At 39.5% G+C, this 19,991-nt stretch overlaps 1 protein-coding gene across 2 annotated transcripts in view; it reads right to left on the reverse strand.

Moving 5' to 3' along the window:
* Positions 1 to 6,630: 6,630 nt before the first annotated feature.
* The window catches only part of nadka (NAD kinase a), a 42,195-nt gene continuing 28,834 nt past the window's right edge, over positions 6,631 to 19,991 (reverse strand). For both annotated transcript variants that reach the window (XM_079827176.1, XM_079827177.1), the window contains 5 exons: positions 16,994 to 17,133; positions 14,625 to 14,724; positions 10,996 to 11,153; positions 10,837 to 10,919; positions 6,631 to 8,194 (listed from right to left, as the gene is read on the reverse strand). In XM_079827176.1, the coding sequence (XP_079683302.1) occupies positions 8,047 to 8,194; positions 10,837 to 10,919; positions 10,996 to 11,153; positions 14,625 to 14,724; positions 16,994 to 17,133 (629 nt within the window). In that variant the 3' untranslated portion in view covers positions 6,631 to 8,046. The remainder of the gene's footprint in view (positions 8,195 to 10,836; positions 10,920 to 10,995; positions 11,154 to 14,624; positions 14,725 to 16,993; positions 17,134 to 19,991) is intronic.

The raw sequence follows: 19,991 nt of genomic DNA on the forward strand, positions 1-19,991 counted from the left end.
CCAGGCAACCGCCCAGAACACCCTAGCAACCTCCTAGCAACCACCCAGAACAACTTACCAATCACCTAGCAACACCATAGCAACCACCCAGAACACCCTATCAACCGCCTAACAACTCAGAAAACCCTAGCAACTGCATAGCAAACACCCTAGCAACCGAGTGCTGAGTTTTGCCACTGCAAGCACCACATTCTAGTTATTTTAGTTACTGTACATGAAAGAATGGGCTATTTTAAAAGTAAATGACTGTATATAGACAGAGCAGCTTTAATAAAAGCCATACATTTATAGAGAATAATCTGAAAGGTTTTTTTAATGTATTTTGACACAATTTATCTGTTTTTCTATGGTTTAAAATAATCAAATCATGAAAAATAATCAACAGTGGGTAATATACTATAATAAACTGTAATTTCATTAATTGTGACCACAACATGTGGTAATTTTTATAGTTTATTGCATGTCATTTTACAAAACTGTAATTACAGTAATTTACCGGGATCCATTTGGAACCTTTGCTTCTAGACTTTTGTTAATCGTTTGTATCTTTTTTTAATTTCTATTTTCGTTGTTTCAACAGAAGTGATTAAGAATCAACATCACAGTATAATGTTGAGAAATGAGTTGGGAGATTAATTTTTTTAATACCATGGAATTTAATTGTCGACCAGCTTATGTAGTTATGTTTTTATTAAATGTCCCTAGACTTCCTGCTGGCATCTCTAATGTTTCTTTGTCAAGACCAGAGAAAACACCCTGCTTATCTATTGTTGCTTCAAGAGAGAATAGAGGAAAGTTACAGTCACATAAGGAAACTCATAGTGTAAAACTCATGATTACATAATAAAGCAGTGTAATGTTTAATCTCTTAACAGCCTCATGCTTTCTTCTGTGAAATGTTCATTTCATGACAGAGCGCAGGAACAAGGAACAAGGAAGGGCTTATAGGCCCTGTCCAAAATGTCATTGGCGGACTGTGTTTAACTCCACTTTTAGACACACTCTAGCAAACTTCCCTAAGCACTTCCCCTTGCGGGAATCCCCACCGCCATTTTGAAGTGTGTTCAACTTCGTCAAGTGAACGAGGGAAGTTTATATGTACAGACCCTCGACCCCTCGATTTTGAGTCGACTGAATGGCTGCGTCCGAAATCACATACTCTCTTGAGTAGGTACTTAATTTGAATGAGTAATGACTTCACGACCGCTAAAAAAGTATGTCCTATATAGTATAAGTGTGTGGTATGAATGTAATCCAGGCTGCGTTTAACTAGGGCGACCATATTTTGATTACCGAAAACCAGGACACTCGGCCCGGCAATGAGATGCTCAAATGATACTCGAAGTTTACTCAAAGATTCCTTATTAATTTCAATACATTTAAAGTATGCCCCCTCTGTATGGATAGAAAATTGTTATATTATTGCCAGGACAGGACTTGAAAACAGGACATGTCCTGGGAAAACAGGACGTTTGGTCACCCTAGTTTAACTCTCTAGTGTGTCCCTTTAAATGCAAATGAGCTGCTGCTCCCGCCCCTTTCAGGAAGAGGGCGGAGCTTCAAGAGCTCGTGTTAGCAGCTCCGATTACCTCACACAGACACACACTGAAAATGTCAGAAACTGCTCAGCCTTTTGTGTTCAAACCGGAGTCAGACAATGATGGAGAGACTCAAAAAGTGACAGCATGTAGAATGAGACAGAACGTTTCTGAATGGTTAGTTGATGAATTTATGAGTTAACTATCTTCAAGTCATTGATTAGCATATTCTGTCATCATAATCTATAAATCGCTGGTGTGGGAAGACAATATATGCTGCATGAAGAGAGAACAGGGATAGTTTAGTTTAATTTTTGGACCATTATCTTGCTTTTATGACATGCTATTGCATTTGTGTTCGTACCATAGACTGTACAAAAATATGGATGTAGTCTCCGTGACGTCACCCATTGGTTTCTGAAGAGCAGTTTTGAAGTGTAAAGTAGGGTCGAGCTGGCCGTTGCCATTTTGGCAGCGCGTCACTCACGGATAACAGAAAATGGGCAAAGAGGTGGGACGTGGGCGGAGCTGAGGTGACATGATGATTAATACCGCATTCCAGGCAACCTGTAACCCGTGTTTTTCCAACCTTCTACCCATGAAAGTGCACTGGAACGGCAGTCAAACCCGTGACTTCCCACCCGTGAACTCGTACTAGATCGATGTACTCCGAGTTACGCGCTCTGACGTCACATAGCCTGCGAAACAACAACGGCAGCCCCTACAGATGCGGTGTTGATTAAACAAATATACAAATAACGTAAAATTAAAGGTATAACAGCTTCTCTTTCCGTATGTGCCATTTCCCTCAAATAAGCAAGGAGTAAGTAACCTTTATCGATAGAAATGATTGCAAATGAGCATAAGCCCCGCAGAGTCCGCCCTGCTTTGTTTACATCTAGCTACCACAATTCCTTGCGCTCAGGCAGTTTGGCGTAACTTTGCCTGGAACGCTACAAAGCCGTGAGTCGTGGTTTGAAGTTGTAACTCACAGGCTCAAAAACCTGCCTGGAACGCAGCATAACAGACAGCAGACAAACGACAATCCACCTGTCACTCAAAGTGACCACGCCCTTAATTATGCAGAACTATAAGGCTTTATATAATGTTGTCATGAAGGGCAAAATTAGATATATAGACGAAAACCACAATTTGTACCAGGCTGTAAACATGTGTTTTTCTGCTGTAAAGTTGGGCATTTTAACATGGGGCTCAATGAGATTCTGCTCCCTTCTGGAGCCTGTCTCTAGTGGCCAGTCGATGAATTGCAGTTTAAGTCACTTCCGTATTGGCTTCAAGAGAAACTGGGGGAGGTTTCCGCTTGGTTCGTACTGCAGGGCTCGACATTAAAGGGTTAGTTCACCCAAAAATTATGTCATTAATTACTTACCCTCATGTCGTTCGACACCCGTAAAACCTCCGTTCATCTTCGGAACACAAATGAAGATATTTTAGTTGAAATCCGATCGCTCAGAAAGGCCTCCATTGGCACAATGCACGTTACACTCTCAAGACCCTTAAAAGGTACTAAAGACGTTGTTACAAAGTCCATCTCATTACAGTGGTTCTACAATAACTTTATAAAGTGACGAGAATAGTCTTTGTGCGCAAAAAAACCCTAAATAATGACTTATATCATGATGATCGATTTCAAAACAAGGCATCATGAAGCTTCGAAACGTTATGAATCAGTGAGTCGATTCAGCAGTTTGAATCGCCAAAGTCACGTAATTTCAGCAGTTTGGTGGTTTGACATGCGATCCGAATCATGATTCAACTCGCTGATTCATAACGCTTTGAAGCTTCATGATGCATTATTTTGAAATCGGTCATCACTATATAAGTCGTTATTTAGGTTTTTTTTGCGCACAAAAACTATTCTCGTCGCTTTATAAAGTTATTGTAGAACCACTGTAGTGAGATGGACTTTGTAATGACTTCTTTAGTACCTTTTATGGGTCTTGAGAGTGTACCGTGCATTGTGCCAATGGAGGCCTTTCTGAGCGATCGGATTTCAACTAAAATATCTTCCTTTGTGTTCCGAAAATGAACAGAGGTCTTACGGGTGTTGAACGACATGAGGGTAAGTCATTAATGACAGAATTTTCATTTTTGGGTGAACTGACCCTTTAAGCTTGTTCACGTGGACGGGTAAAAAATTGGCTTGTCTGAAAAAAAAAACTTTTTTTGTGTGTGTTGCAAATAAAATTTGTGATATTTTTACCTTTTATAAAGGGCATTTTCCCCCTAATCGTATTAAATATAGGCTATGCTTCAGCTTTCCTTTTATATTCTTAAATTTGATCAATAAATTAAATTAGAAGAAGACACTATAGGGCTGTTACCAATCAAATTACATAATTTACACAGACAAATTACAACTGCATTGAATAATGTTATGAGATTGTTTTAAATATTTTTTTGAATATACAAATAAGAAAAGTTGGAAAGAATGTTTAAACATGAAACTAAAATGGCAGTAGGTGGCGGCAGGTGACCGTCTGAATGAGTGAGTCATTGAGTCGATTCGTTCAAACGGCTTAGTCGTTTACTAATAGTTCATTGAATCTTTGATTCAACCGATCCATTCAAAATCATTCACTGACACACTGTTGCGGTTCTGCTGTGATCTTTGTTTGGAACTATTTTCGCTACTGAAATAGAACAAAAACACTCCATATTGCATCTACAATGTAAGTGACTTGATGTTAATAGAACTGTCATATGAAATCAGTGTCACTTTCAGTCGTGATGGTATTCAGGAAAACAGCACTCTTGGTAATGTGACGTTGCAAATGTATAATGTTATAAATATAAATAAAACTCCACATTTCTACATTTTTACGGTAGTGTGTTAACTGAGTTTCTCTGTGTGAGCGGTGCACATTTGTTTGGATTTCTCCTCGAGAGGCTGTGTGAGCGTCAACAGCACAACCTTGTTACCGTCAGTTCATTATACAACCCCAAATCAGAAAAAGTTGGGACAGTATGGAAAACTCAAATAAATAAAAAAATAAGTGATTTCTAAATTTACTTTGACTTGAATTTCATTGCAGACAATATGAACACAAAATATTTCATGTTTTGTCTGGTCAACTTCATGTCATTTGTAAATATGCATCCTTTCCTGTCATTCAGACCTGCAACACATTTTTAAAAAAGTTGGGACAGGAGCAATTTAGGGCTAGTAATGAGGTAAAATGGTTAAATAATGATGTGATTTGAAACAGGTGATGTCAACAGGTGATTGTAATTATGATTTGGTACAAAAGCAGCATCCAAGAAAGGTCTAATCCTTTAGGAGCAAAGACGGGCCGAGGATCGCCAGTTTGCCAACAAATACGTGAGAAAATTATTGAAATGTTTAAAAACAATGTTCCTTAAAGAAAGATAGGAAGAGATTTGGATATCTCACATTCAACAGTGCATAACATAATTAAAAGATTCAAGGAATCTGGAGGAATTTCAGTGCGTAAAGGACAAGGGCGCAAGTCTAAGCTAAACAACCGTGATCTCCGATCCCTCAGGCGGCACTGCATCAAGAATCGTCATTCATCTAGAAGCGATATCACCACATTGGCTCAGGACTACTTTGGCAAACCTTTGTCAAGTACCACAATACATAGTTACATCCACAAATGCCAGTTAAAACTGTACTGTGCCAAAAGGAAGCCCTATGTTAACAGTGTCCAGAAGCGCCGTCGACTTCTCTGGGCTCGGAGGCATCTGGGATGGACCATCACACAGTGGAAACGTGTACTGTGGTCAGATGAATCAGTATTTGAGGTATTTTTGGGAGGAATGGACGCCGTGTGCTCCGGACCAAAGAAGAAAAGGATCATCCAGACTGTTACCAGCAACAAGTCCAAAAGCCAGGGTCTGTCATGGTATGGGGTTGTGTCAGTGCCCTTGGCAAAGGTAACTTGCACTTCTGTGAAGGCACCATTAATGCTGAAAAGTACATAGAGATTTTGGAGCATAATATGCTGCCTTCAAGAAGACATCTTTTCCAGGGACGTCCATGCATATTTCAACAAGACAATGCAAAACCACATTCTGCACACATTACAAAGTCCTGGCTGCGGAGGAAGAGGGTACGGGTACTTGACTGGCCTGCCTGCAGTCCCGACCTGTCTCCAATAGAGAATGTGTGGCGCATTTTGAAGCGCAAAATGCGACAACGAAGACCCCGTACTGTTGCCCACCTTAAGACTTGTTTGCAGGAAGAATGGGACAAAATTACACCTGAATCACTTCATCACTTGGTGTCTTCAGTCCCTAAACGTCTTTTAAGTGTTGTGAAAAGGAATGGCAACATTACAAAGTGGTAAATGCTTTACTGTCCCAACTTTTTTTGAAATGTGTTGCAGGTCTGAATGACAGGAAAGGATGCATATTTACAAATGACATGAAGTTGACCAGACAAAACATGAAATATTTTGTGTTCATATTGTCTGCAATGAAATACAAGTCAAAGTAAATTTAGAAATCACTTCTTTTTTTTTTTTTTTTGCGTTTTCCATACTGTCCCAACTTTTTCTGATTTGGGGTTGTACATTATATATTATTATACACTATCGATCGTCACTTACACTAATGAATACACAATCATTCTTGCATTTTGGTGATTCCCTAGTTATTTTTTGTAATTGACGTTTTAATCAGCTTGTCCGGTCGGGCAAGTAAAATTCTCTTTCACTTGCCCCTTCAAAAAATCCACTTGTCCCGGTCAAGCGTTAATGTCGAGCCCTGGTGCTGTATTGCAATAATTGTGAAAGACGGATGACAGCTTGAGCGACTCCCAAATGTACTCGACGACGACAACTCTTCCTCTTCTCAAAATGGTCTTTGTTGCGTGTTCCCGGCGCAGTTTATGTCAATTTTAGGGTTAGTGATGTCACTAACCCACAGAAAAGCTTGTTGTAGTCCCTACCAGCCGTTTGCTGTAGTCCTTAAAAAGACATTTCTGTAAAAGAAAATATCTCCCTTTGCTTTGCAAATGTTGTTAATGCTCAAACAGCAACATTACACACTCACTAAAGTTAAAAGTGAAATCAGAATCAACCACTCCTTTAATTGACCACTAAGAGAAAGCCAGTGATAAAGAGTTTTATTGTCTTTGCTATGAATGTAGTCACGTGAAATATAATAATGAAAAATAATGATTCATAAAATAGAATGAGTTTAATGGTGTCATAATAAAACAGCAAAAGAAATCAACCACAATGCATTAGTATTGCTCTAAATTTGTAAAAACAGGAAAGTTTAATATGAATGGATAGAGATGTAGTTATGTCTCAGGTTCATTAAAAATATATTATTGTCAGTTACAAAATGTAATGACAAATACACATTTTGCAGCTATAAAACCAACCTTTGAAAAGAGACGAGAAGGATAAACACTTTTTTTTTTGCTATGAAAATGTTCTTTTTAATAATAAGAAAAAGTTCTGACAGTAAATAAAACCTGGCTTCTGACAGGATGTCATAAAACACAGAAGCAGAGGTCAGATATGATGTAAACCGAGTAAAAGGTCAATGATAAATTTTGAAGCCGTTACAAAATTTTTTATCTCATAAAAAGCTTAAATTTAAAATTGAATAGACTACTGAAGGAGAAAAAAAATGGCAAATATTAACCTGAATGATTTTCAGGTCCCTTGATAAGTATGTGGTTGTCGGTTTGCTTCATTTCATCTTTAAATTCTTTCATAACAGAACTGAAAAAGCACGACTGAACATGTAGTGTTCACTTTTCCTGATAGTTTTTATGAGACTCATAATTAAGACTACAACGGGACAAAATCCAGAGGAAAAAAAGAAAAATATCCAATGAATATTCAAGCTCAGATATGTAAAATATCGATATCCAAGATTTATGATACATTCTAAATATGCCATAAATACATTTCCCCCAAATGACTGACTTTGATGCAATGCTCTATAAGGCACAATATAATCTATTACAATTCAGTTATTGCTTTAAATGACCTTGTCAGCCAAAAACTAACAATACATGATACTTCACACAAAGTTACAATGGAATGAGCCGATTAAAAAAGTCATTTTCACAGAATGCGCCAAGAAAATGTGGCCACACATGTTGGGGTCACCCAAAATTTAAAGAATTCAGAATTTTACACTTTTCCTCAAAAATTCTCAGTACCATAAAGCAAAACAAATTGCTTACCTGTAATGGAAATCACCCCCCAAAAAAGTATTTATACATCATGGCTGTAGTTGTTGTACTCCTTCATTTATGCATAATTAAATAACACAATCATTGTTTTGCAGTCATTTTCTACTTATTACAGTACTGAGAATGACAACTCAGAATAATCTGAATAAATTTTAGGGCAAAAAGTCTTAATGGTCCAAAAATAGTTGTGGTTTTTTTTAAGCAAAATATCATTTTGTGATGAGCTGAAATGAGAGCGGTTTGTTTAATGAGATTCGCTGTTAAAAGTCTGTTAAAAGGACATGTTGAGTGATAGTGTCGGGAATGTGTTCAGAACTCCTCCTCCTCAGAACTCAGATGGCTCTGTCTCTTGCGAACATTCCAGTGTAAACATTGGGCCAGACTCTCGAACCAGTCGTTCACCGGGTCACGGAAACAGATGGAAGGGACAGGGAAACATGACGACGTGATGGTAATACTAGAAAGTAGAGAGGAAAAGCATACGTCATGCATCAAGTCTACAAGAAGGTGCGTGCTTACACCACGTCTTACCATATTTAACCACTTATGTTTTGGGACCATTTTTGGGCCTACCCAAATTGAAGAGATTCCCATACCCACATACAGTGGTCTAAATATACAATTCTGGTGTCATTTTAAAGGAAATTCTTTTGAAGTTACATAAACCACTGCTAAAAGTGATAAACATGTAAGTATATGTTGTCTGAGCTGTAATAACCCCCTCCCCCCAATTGGGAACAACAGCAACTCATCCACGAAGTGGTAGGCCACGTAAAATCACAGAGCGGGGTCAGCACATGCTGAGGCGCACTGCGCAGAACTTTCTGCAGTCAATAGCTACAGACCTCCAAACTTCGTGTGGCCTTCAGATTAGCTCAAGAACAGTGCGTAGAGCTTCATGGAATGGGTTTCCATGGCCGAGCAGCTGCATCCAAGCCTTACATCACCAAGTGCAATGCAAAGCGTGGGATGCAGTGGGGTAAAGAACGCCACCACTGGACTCTAGAGCAGTGGAGACGTGTTCTCTGACCAATCACGCTTCTCTGTCTGGCAATCCCATGGACGAGTCTGGGTTTGGTGGTTGCCAGGAGAACGGTACCTGCCTGACTGCATTGTGCCAAGTGTAAAGTTAGGTGGAGGGGGGATTATGGTGTGGCGGTGTTTTTCAGGGTTTGGGCTTGGCCCCTTTGTTCGAGTGAAAGGAACTCTTAATTCTTCAGCATACCAAGACATTTTGGACAATTTCATGTTCCCAACTTTGGGGATGGCCCCTTCCTGTTCCAACATGACAGCGCACCAGTGCACAAAGCAAGGTCCATAAAGACATGGATGAGCGAGTTTGTGGTGAAGGAACTTGACTGGCCTGCACAGAGTCCTGACCTCAACCCGAAAGAAGACCTTTGGGAATACCCAAAACTTTTGCCAGTATAGAGTATATAATATTTATATATTTGGGATACACCGAATCCATATTTTTGGGGTTCGGCCGAATACCGAATCCACTGGTTAAGATTCTGCCAAATCCGAAACCGAATACCGACTCCCATTAGAGGTGGGAATCTTTTACCATCTCACGATTCAATTCGATTCCGATTCTTGAGGCCACGATTCGATTCATAATCGATTTTCGATTCAAAAAGATTTTCGATTCAAAACGATTCGATTTTATCCATAATGATTTCTCTGATCATGATCTACTCTCATCTGCTTTGCTATACAGAATGACAAACGAAGACATTAAAGTGTCTTTTTCACATTTATTAAGTTCAATTCTCAGGAAAGTGCCTTTTATCAAAAACTTTGTCTGGTTCTCAATTGCTACTCATTAGTAGTAATGATTAGTATTATTAGTAATTAAATATAGATGAATCATCATTAAAGCTACAATTTTCTCTGTTCCCGTTGTTCTTTGATGAACATTAATGACAGGCATCATCAGTGCTCCTGTCACTTTAAGAACAGCCACGGATCTCACGCGCTGTCCCGCCCATCTCATTTCCTCACAACTCTTTAAGTTAATTTAATACGTTATTTAACTAATTTATGACTTCTAATATGAGAATACTCAAAATCCTCTGTGTTATTGTTTGTTCAAGAGCAAAAGAGAACTCGATGTGAGCAAGAAACTGACGCGAGTCTGTCTGTGCGTGGAGTGTGTGTGTGTGTGTTTGTCCCTTGATTAGCTGACATAAGACGCACACACACACACAGGACATTGGCATACAGCGCGTTCTCTTGTGTCTTGTCACGCTTGGAAGTATTTACATGAATAAGAGCGTGATGATCATGTAACGCAAAGCAAAAATGGATATAAAAACGGACGCCGCGTTATTTGCGTTAAATACTTTTAATGCGTTAAGCTGAAACAATTAATCGCCCGCGTTAACGCGTTAATTTGCCCAGCCCTAATTAATTTATTAAATCGATTCTTGGACATTTCAGATCGATTCTGAATCGTTGCAAATGAGAATCTAGATTCTTCTGTGAATCGATTTTTGGCACACCCCTAACTCCCATCCTCAGTCCATTATCACAGTAAACACATTAGTGAAGTAAACAACGTCCACAGCAGTGTACATTTCACTTGATTTTAATTTTAACTGTAAAAAAAAAACGCAACATATATGCAACATTATTCCAAGATGACTGTCCTTCCTTTGCTGTTCCTGAAGTTGCTGCATTTTGGCTGCTGCCTGTAGATTCCCTCATGCACAACTCATATGCTTTTGGATGTTTCATATGCAAATGTTTAAACAATGTGGCTATTGTTAATGGTCCTTGCCACCAAGAGATAAATCGGCATTGCAAATTGAACATGTAGCTCGACTTGAATCGCCTTCTTTTGACTGAAAGTACTGCCAAACAACACGTTTTCTGTTCACGAGTTCCATTTTCACTTTCTCACAGCCGACTAGATTCAAACGGTCCAGTTAAGCCGTGTTTCCACCGCAGGAACTTTCCCCAGGAACTAGAGACTTTGGGCTGGTACTTGGTACCACAGGACCATTAGACATATTGTGCACCTAATGTATCCCAATGTGCATGTTGACAACCTGTGTTGACAGCTTAGCATTTAATGTTAATGATAAAGTCACATACCTGTCCCCATATGCAATCTCCTGCCGTTTCCTGCCATCGAGAGACACCCAGGCCGTGTTTCTGGCATCACGGGTCAGCATAATCTGAAATCATATCAGGGTTCAGTGAACATCCTCATGCAGTCAAAGCCCACGAGCAGAGGCTGTGCAGTTCTTTCACCTTGAGCTGGACCCCAGCAGGCACTACGATGGGTCTGAAGGACAGTGAGTGCGGGCAGATGGGAGTGATCATGATGGCTGGGACGTTTGGATGGATCATTGAGGCACCTGCTGCTACTGCGTATGCGGTGCTTCCAGTGGGAGTGGACACTATCACACCTGAGACGGGGCACAGAGAGCAGGAAGAGAGGGCGGTGATGCTTTTTCTTCTCAAAAGACTGTGCATGTTCAGAAAGGCAAATCTCTGAACATCGGACAGAACACTTCCCTTGAATTTCATTATCAGTATTTTGTCTTTTTTAGTAAAAATAGTCGAACAGATGATGATGGTTTGGTATGTACCTAGGTTTTGAAGTCACTGAGCGCGTGCACGTTCTTTACCTTATTATGCTTAAGCCGACTATGCATGTGGTTATGTAAATGAATCATAAATCACACAGCTAGATATTTGCCCCTATACCCCGATTTCTCCCAGCATGTAAACACATGAACCTACATTATTTGGGCTTATTGAAGCGTGCATGTGTGATATGTGACAGGAACGCGTCATTTTCAGACACTGTGGCCTTGCATGCATGTAAACCTATTGTAGGAGACTCCAAAACAACATTAAGAGCCTTTAAAGTAGCATAATAAAGGCGTTTTAAACAAAAATTAATCAATTAAAGGAACACTGTACTTTTTTTGACAATAGGCCAATTTTCCAACTCCCCTAGAGTTATTACTGTTTTCGAATCCATTCAGTCAATCTTTTAGCATAGCTTAGCATAGATCATTGAATCTAATTAGACCGTTAGCATCTCACTCAAAAATAACCAAAGAGTTTCAATAGCTATTGGGCTTGTTTTGGGCTAGTTTTGAGTAGCAATTGGGCAGGTTTTGTTGTGAAAACTTTGCAACCCTGTCTGCACGCACGCTGGAAGAAGTAGAATCTTTACGATCTTTGCCGGTGTTGTAAAAAAGAATTTAAGGATACACAGAGTACTTACCAACACGATCATCGTTTCTGAGAGAAATAGTGAAGGCGAATGCATATACGAACAAGTTCTCCATTTAGGATTAGAACAAATTCAACCCAAGCGCTCTTTGGTGACGTGGATGATTACGTTACTGCTGATCATCTGTCCATCATCGTCTAAAGCCCGCCCTGACAATTTCATTGGTCCGAACAGCTTCTGTACGTGCATAGTTGCTCCACAACGGATCAAGTCCAGACCGAACTGCCCAACCTCAAATGTTGTGGGCGAGGCTAAGTTCGCTTGGCATCCAGGCTAACGCAGCGCCTGAAAATAGGCTAACTTCCGTCAACATAACCAACATGACAACCTGCTTGCACAGGGAGCTGCTGGGGACTAGCAGTTCCTAGCCATAACAGTCTAGAAAATCGCAACTTTTCATTTTCCGTCAGGCTTAGTACACAATGGCCCTCATTTATCAATCTTGCGTAGAAACGGGCGTATATGTTGGCGTAAGATTATGCTTACACTCCTCTCACCGCCTGATTTATGAAGCTGTTCGCACCTCTGAAATCCAGGCGTACGCAAAACCTGCCCTTGATAAATGCCGCGGCTGAAAACGATCGTCATTAGAATAACACGCCCCTATATATTCAAGTCTCTGCCTCCCCCACGCCCTCATTTTACGCCATGGACACTCGGAAGACGGCAATGAAGCGAAACTTCTCTGACGTGGAGATCGAGACCATCACCAGGGAAGTGGAAAAAAAACTAAATTGTTTTATTTGGGAGTTTAAAGAGTGGGATTAAAGGCGCCCACAAAAAGGTGTACGGTGGAAATCCAGTTTAAATAGCTTTTTGGATGAGAAATTACCTAAAATTACAGCACGTGTTTTGAAATAATTAGCATTTAATTTCGTATCACATCACATGTATTGGGGTGTACAATAGTGATGATGATGTGATGTGGAGTACCATTCATTCACATTAATATAATTGCATGACAATTTGTTAGATTCTTATTATTATTATGATTTGTATTATTAATGACGCTTATTGTTATTTAGAAGAAGAATGTCGTTATTATTATTATTTATTTTATTATTATTTAAAAGAAGAAGAATGTCATTTTTATTGTTTTGTCAGTCTGAATTATGTTCAGTCCCAGTCCGTGCGCAGCTGCCGGGCCTAACCAACGTCAGGTAAAGCGCACAGGCTCGCAACTGGAGGAATACATATCAAATGCTTTGGTAAAGTCACACAAATTAAACTTTGAAGTCCATGTTGCACAAAAATAAACACTGAAGTTTATAATTACTTCTCTATTCGCACGGGATTAGTATATGTGGGGAGCTCTGGTGATTTGTAATAATCGCAGAGAATGTCTGTGATCTTAATCCCGTGCGAATCGGCCATGTCTGTAATATGTAAAGTAAAAATTCCCCCGCAAATGACCTACCATATTTCGCCAAACACCGAGGTCCTGTGATAATATTATAATTTTTGCAAGGTTTTTGTGTCCTGTGCGCATTTCTATCTTTATCTTTCACGAAGAATGGAGCTAGGCTGCATATAATGCACACCGTTATGACTTCCCGTACGGCCGCGCGGATTATAGGCTACTACTTTCACTTTAGAATGAGCACAATTTGGGAGTAAATTGCTTGAATGGTGTGTTTAATATTATTCTTAATGAAAAACACAAAAACAGAACAGTACAATGACAACTCGCTTAAATGGGCACTTTTACATTAGCTTTGAAACTGAATCTTCCGTCGTATATTGTTATTATATTGCTCAGTTACGTTTTTAATTGCGTCTGTTCTCTAACTGAACGAAATTATTTGTATTACTATAAAACAATCAAAATGATATCGATACGACTGTTTATAATTTCATACAGCTATATAACGAAAAAACATTTTCAAGTAACATCATATCCGGGAGATAAGTCAGTAAATTCGAGTAAAATCACAGCTTATCCCGTGTGAATGCGCCACGCAAAATTCAGATGTGGGGGAGTCATTTCTAAATCACATGAGGTCCCCAGATAATACTTATCCCGTGCGAATAGGGCTTTATTTGTTGTTGTTGTTGTTGTTGTTGTTGTTTTTTTTACAGTGGGTCATAATATAGCATATCTTTATCAGTGCGTTTTGTGGTGTTAGGAATTGTTTTTCTGCGCATTTTCGCACTAACTCAAAACGTGCGTACACCACCTCCTGAGCTGGTGTAGGATTTGAGCGTGCCATACGCCAACGGCCATATTGATAAATCTCAAAGTCACCGTGGTTTTGGGTGTACGCCAGGTGTACGCTGGAAAATTGGTGTACGCACTTTTGATAAATGAGGGCCAATGTAACTACAGAAGAGTCAAGTTTTAAATGGGAAAAATATCGAAACTCTGGATGCTAACGGTCTAATCAGATTCAACGATCTATGCTAAACTATGCTAAAAGTGCTACCGCCAGACCCAGAGATCGGCTGAATGGATTCGAAAGCGGTAAAACTCAACTGTTTAACTCTAGGGGAGTTGGAAAATGAGCCTATTTTCAAAATGAGTGCAGTGTTCCTTTAAGGATGTAGGTATTTTTAATAGAAAAGACAAAAGACTGTTTTTTTTGCAGTATAATAGTCACAACATGAGTAATTCACTGGATCGTTTCAGACTAACCGTCTCCCTGAACAGTGGTGATCAGGTGACCATCCAGAAACAAGTCCAAATTAGAGAGGTAGGACGACGGACCTCGGTCTACAACAACTTCATTCAGCACCTGACAGAGGAAGACAGATATATTATTATTACAACAACTTTACATAGAACCTATCTGAAAGCAACAAATAAAACACTATTTAGTAATCGGCAAAAGAAGTAAACATTCTGAAGTGAAGAATATCAGTGTTCAAGTTTTATTAACATGATATCAGATCAAGGATGTACAAAACTATGAACATAGTTTGAACATAAATGTGTCAACAGTGTAAAAAAAACAATCACCCTATAAATGGTAAAAATCCACCCACTCCTTCTTTATATTCCCCATAAATCATAAACCGCGTCTCAAAATGAGTCCTTTGCATTTTCTATAGATTGTGTCGTCACACGATCCTGTATCAATGAACACAGAACACGTTTGTCCATCCCACTACGCTACTTGTCCATTGCTTTTCTTATGGGCTGCCTGTCTCCAGAAAACTCCAGCAAGGTCCATCTAGTGCGCGTTTACAAATGTAAATAATGGAAAGGCAGACAGTGGAATGCAATAATGTGGTCTACGGCCTCATACTTTTGTTCACACTCCTGTTTTGTCATTTGCCAGAGTATCCAAGGCATGAGCTGTAAAGGCCCCGCACTCGTCTGGAAAGGGGGTGGGGAGAAGCAGCTCATTTGCATTTAAAGAGACATACACAAAAACAGCGCATCTTTGCTGTTCACTTACGTGGCAGGCGCAAATGCACGTATCAGATTCATATCAGATTTATCTCCACATATGAATGAGGCCTGAAACCGGTCTGAGAATATCGTTTTTTTTCCTGCTTACACGTTCGTGGGTCATATCCGATCTGTGCCACATGGGTGGAAAGAATCGGAATTGGGTCACTTGAACCATGCAGTGTAAATGCGGCCTTGGTCAGTCAGTTACCTGAAAGATAAGTAATTGCTGAGAAAGCCTTTTATTATTTAGGGTCATCTACACCAGGCATTTCTCAGTGACATTCATGCTTAATGCAGCTCCTCAATAATGGTGACATATAATGAAGTTGTTACACTTCCTTCTGACAGATATTCAACAAGTAAATATGCTAAATAACCTTTCATTGCATGATACTATCAGTCACACACACACTATTTGATTCCACACAAGTCAAATTTCATTAGGAATCTTTTTTTTTTTTTTTTTTTTTTTTAATGATCCAACAGATTAAAACAAATCAGCACATTATTATGGATTATATAGTTCTAAGGGTACAGGAAACATCACCGTTTCCAAATAAACATTCTTCCTATAGTTGCTGAGATTGAGCAGTACTTGGCCAACTGTTTGTCCCCTGTTTTAGAAATCCCCCAATGCAAAGTCCACGGATCGCCAGCCTGTGTACATGACCTAGACTACCAAACACTAGCACAATAAGCTGGCATTTGAACCCAATGTCCTCAATGGTAGATATCATTGACTGATATTTTAGAGTCTTAGAGCAGTAAGAGTTCTCCATAAATAAGTCAAATGCACATGACACCTCAAATAGTTTAATTGTTTTGCCGTTCTGAGATATGTTAACAATATCTGGTGTATTATCAATTCCTAAAAAAAAGTGTTTGCAGGTGAGTTGAACCATTCAGACTGTACAGTAGTGTGTTTAAAAGACACACACACCTCATTTCTGCATAAGAAAAGCTACCGCATTGAATTTTATTTTTAAACAAAAGTACTGCTTTTATGCTCAGAAATGGTTTGACAGCATGCAGTGCTTTATTGCGCTGACAATATGTCTGCAATGTAAGTGTAGCAACATTTCCTGGTTGCAGCGGAGACAGCGTCGCTGATTATTAAAGGAAGCAATTTGTCTTGTTATGAGATGCCATCGAGGAGCACCCCGCCATGTGTTACATGTGGACAGAGAACAGGTTTTGCACATATAGCACACATCATTCTTCACTTGTTTAAATAATTCTTATTAATAATTTCTTATAAATAAATTCGGACCCGCTTTATATTAGGTGGCCTTAACTACTATGTACTAACATTTTAATTAATAATTTGATACAATGCACTTATTGTGTACATAAATGCTTTTACATTGTTTTTACATTTTTCAAATTAGCTGCATATAATTACATCTGTAATTAATTTCTGTAATTACTTTTATAATTACACTGTTGAGTACACCTAAGCCTACCCTTAAACAACTCTAGTTGGGACATTTAAAATGAAACATACTTTATTGAAATTCAATATGTAATGCACGTAGCTACTCAACAGTATGATATCACTGGAAAAGACGTGTAATTCCCTGTTCCGTAGCAGGACATGTGGCACTCACTTGATACTGCATAGTTTTGTGTTTGGGTTCAGCGTCTCCGTTAGTGATGATTAAACTTGTTTCCTCCGCAGGTCCCTTCTCTCTGCACTCTTTCACTACCTTCACCTCCAGACGACTGCGTAAGACGATCGCAGCATTTCCTACAAACAGAGCGATTAGTAGACTGTTAGGTCAGGGTTATGCTTAGAATAAGTTGACATGTAGTTGCAAAGTTACTAATAGTCAGTAGAATGTCTAAAGAGGAAATAAAGTGTAACTGATTGATCTTACATGCTGAAATTCAGTAAAATAGTTTTGCCCCCTCTAAAATCTATTAGATTGCAGGGCTCCAGACTGTCCACAAATCACCAACATTCACCATGGATTTACTGTAGTAACTCCACATGATACTATGGAAGAAATTGTTTTTTTTCAAAGGCTTGCATACTTTTTCAGCATTTAAAAGCGCTAAATATTATCGAATTTCAATGTTATTTTTAATGTGATGATTTGTGAAACTAAAAGTTTGAAAGGTGTAGGCCACTTTGTAGCAAACAAGCACTTTTATTTTGGCTGCGTCCGAACCCTGGAAAATGCTGCCTTCGGAGGACACATTTCAAGGCAGGAAGGCACCAAGGCACGTCCGAATCTAATGTTAGCTTCACTTCCTGTCTCCAGAGAGACCTTCATCTGATCGATTTTTGAAGGCAGCATATTTGTATCCTTCGCTGCCTTTGATATCCCACAATCCTGTGCTTTCCATTCTGTTACAGTTAAAGCTACACTGTGTAACTTTTTTAGTTTATTCTTAGCTAAAAACACTTAAAAATATATGTGCTCATTAATGTATATTTACTTCTTTCAAGTAATAAAGTATTCTCGTAAGTTTATAATATGCCATTGAAAATACATACGGGCAGGTTATAATACCACTATAACCAGTAGATGGCGGCAGAGGAGCACCGATTGATTTATTGACCATTTCCACTCCTTAAAGCTGCACTATGTAACTTTTCCGTCCACTAGAGGTCGCCTGTTCAAAACAAAGGCGTAGTTTGATGACGTCACGTTTGAGCGCAGAATCTTGGGACATGTGGTCTTCACCTCACAGCCGGTGGAAAAGAATCGGGATAGGACTCAGACAGAAATCATGTTCATGGATGCGATTATTAACATTACTGTAGTATGAAGCAGAGCAGGACCGAGTGTTGTGGAGCTGAGCAAGGCCGCAGGAGCGATTGAAGAGCGGGACTGTTATTATGGCATAGTCGCCGGCGGGACTTTTATTATGACACGGTCGCCGGATCCACTTCCTCTTTTCCAGTCATGAGTATGAGGTAACGCAACTCTGTTTATCGTATTAGATATATCTGAGTGTGTTGAAAAGGAAGTTATGCTGTCGTTTGGCGGCTGCTATGACACTTGTTCACACTGCAGTGAGAGTACAGCGTTTCTGCTAAATAAAACCGAGGGTAACCAGTGTTGCCAGCTTAGCGACTTTGTCGCTATATTTAGCGACTTTTCAGACCCCTTTAGCAGCTTTTTTTCAAAAAAGCGACTAGCGACAAATCTAGCAACTTTTTGGACAAACATCAGCTACTTTATTTTACAAATGTCGCCAGTGCTGTTCTGCGAGCGCGAGGTCTTGCTTTCTCCCTGCCGTCACACCTCTCTCGGCGTTTACTCTGTTCAGTGAGTGACTGTGGCTGAGTTGCCGTCGAACACACACACAGCAGCTGACAGACGTGAATGAGCGAGCTACACATGAGCACACAGGGTTGCCACGGACCAATCACTTATCTGCTTCCTTTGTTTTATATTTTAAGAATTTAGTTTGACCCGTTATGATTTCCATTCTTCTCTTGTGCTTATCACTTATATTACTCACTATCACAGAGCTTTAGTTCATCCAGTTTCAGACATCTCTCAATTCAGATTGCTAAAAAAATTTTTTGTCACTAACTATATCGTACTCGTTCTACTGTATGAAAAAATATATAGGAAATGAGAACATATTTATTGGACAGTTGGCTGTATTGTATTATTTTAAAATACAGTATGTGAGCGGATTAGGAGAGAAAGCACATTAGGCAGGCAGAACGCAAGGACGACGCGGTGACGTATGACGTCATCTAGCGACATTTAGCGACTTTTTGGGCAGGCTTTAGCTACTTTCCTTGGAAAATAGTTGGCAACACTGAGGGTGACGCAGATATGACGCAATCGACAGGCGACTCCCTCAAACGCATAGCTCACACGTCCCGGTTCCTTGGTTAAAATAGCAATTTCTCACGATTTACAAATAGTTGGAAACATTTGGGATATTCTAAGTACTCAACTGAACAAAATATATAACACTGGCCTAGTGGTTTCTGGATATTTTACTGCAAAAATCTTACATAGTTCACCTTTAATATATGGGAAAAAAAGTAGGAAGTCACAAAGTCTCAGATTATCAACACACAGATTATCAAGACAAATTGTGACTAATGCTGCGTTCAGACTGCACGATTTTCAAACTCGTCGGATCACTGCTCTTTTCACACTGTACGATGGATCGGCAAAAGGAGGTTTCACACCGCATTACTTTACAATAGGAAGAATTACCGACAATTCTCTCCAGTGCGCAAACTACATTCCACAACCAAACACACGTGAGATGTGACAAGTAAACAACGCAAGATCACGTGTGCGTCAGACCGGGGTTCTCGCGTGAGACATAAACTGCAGAAAGTTTGCAATCCAAATAGTCTGTGCGCTGATTTGCAGTGAAAAGGAAAAACGATTATGGCGGAGGAAATGGTTGAGGAGACGCGAGGAGCAAGGATTGCGTGTTCTGCAAAGAGAGTTTGAGGTAAATCAATATTTTTGCAATGTGCTGCTGTTATGGCTGGTCAAACAAATGTTTGTGCTTTGTTTCTGTTTGACATCATTGTAAATATATCTATTACAATACTGATATTCTGGTCTATAACTCCTTCCTGAACCTCCCGCTGCCCTGTATCTTGCTCTCTAATTG

The sequence above is a fragment of the Gobio gobio genome (genome assembly GCF_949357685.1).
Source record: "Gobio gobio genome assembly, chromosome: 10".
Taxonomy (NCBI): Eukaryota; Metazoa; Chordata; class Actinopteri; order Cypriniformes; family Gobionidae; genus Gobio; species Gobio gobio.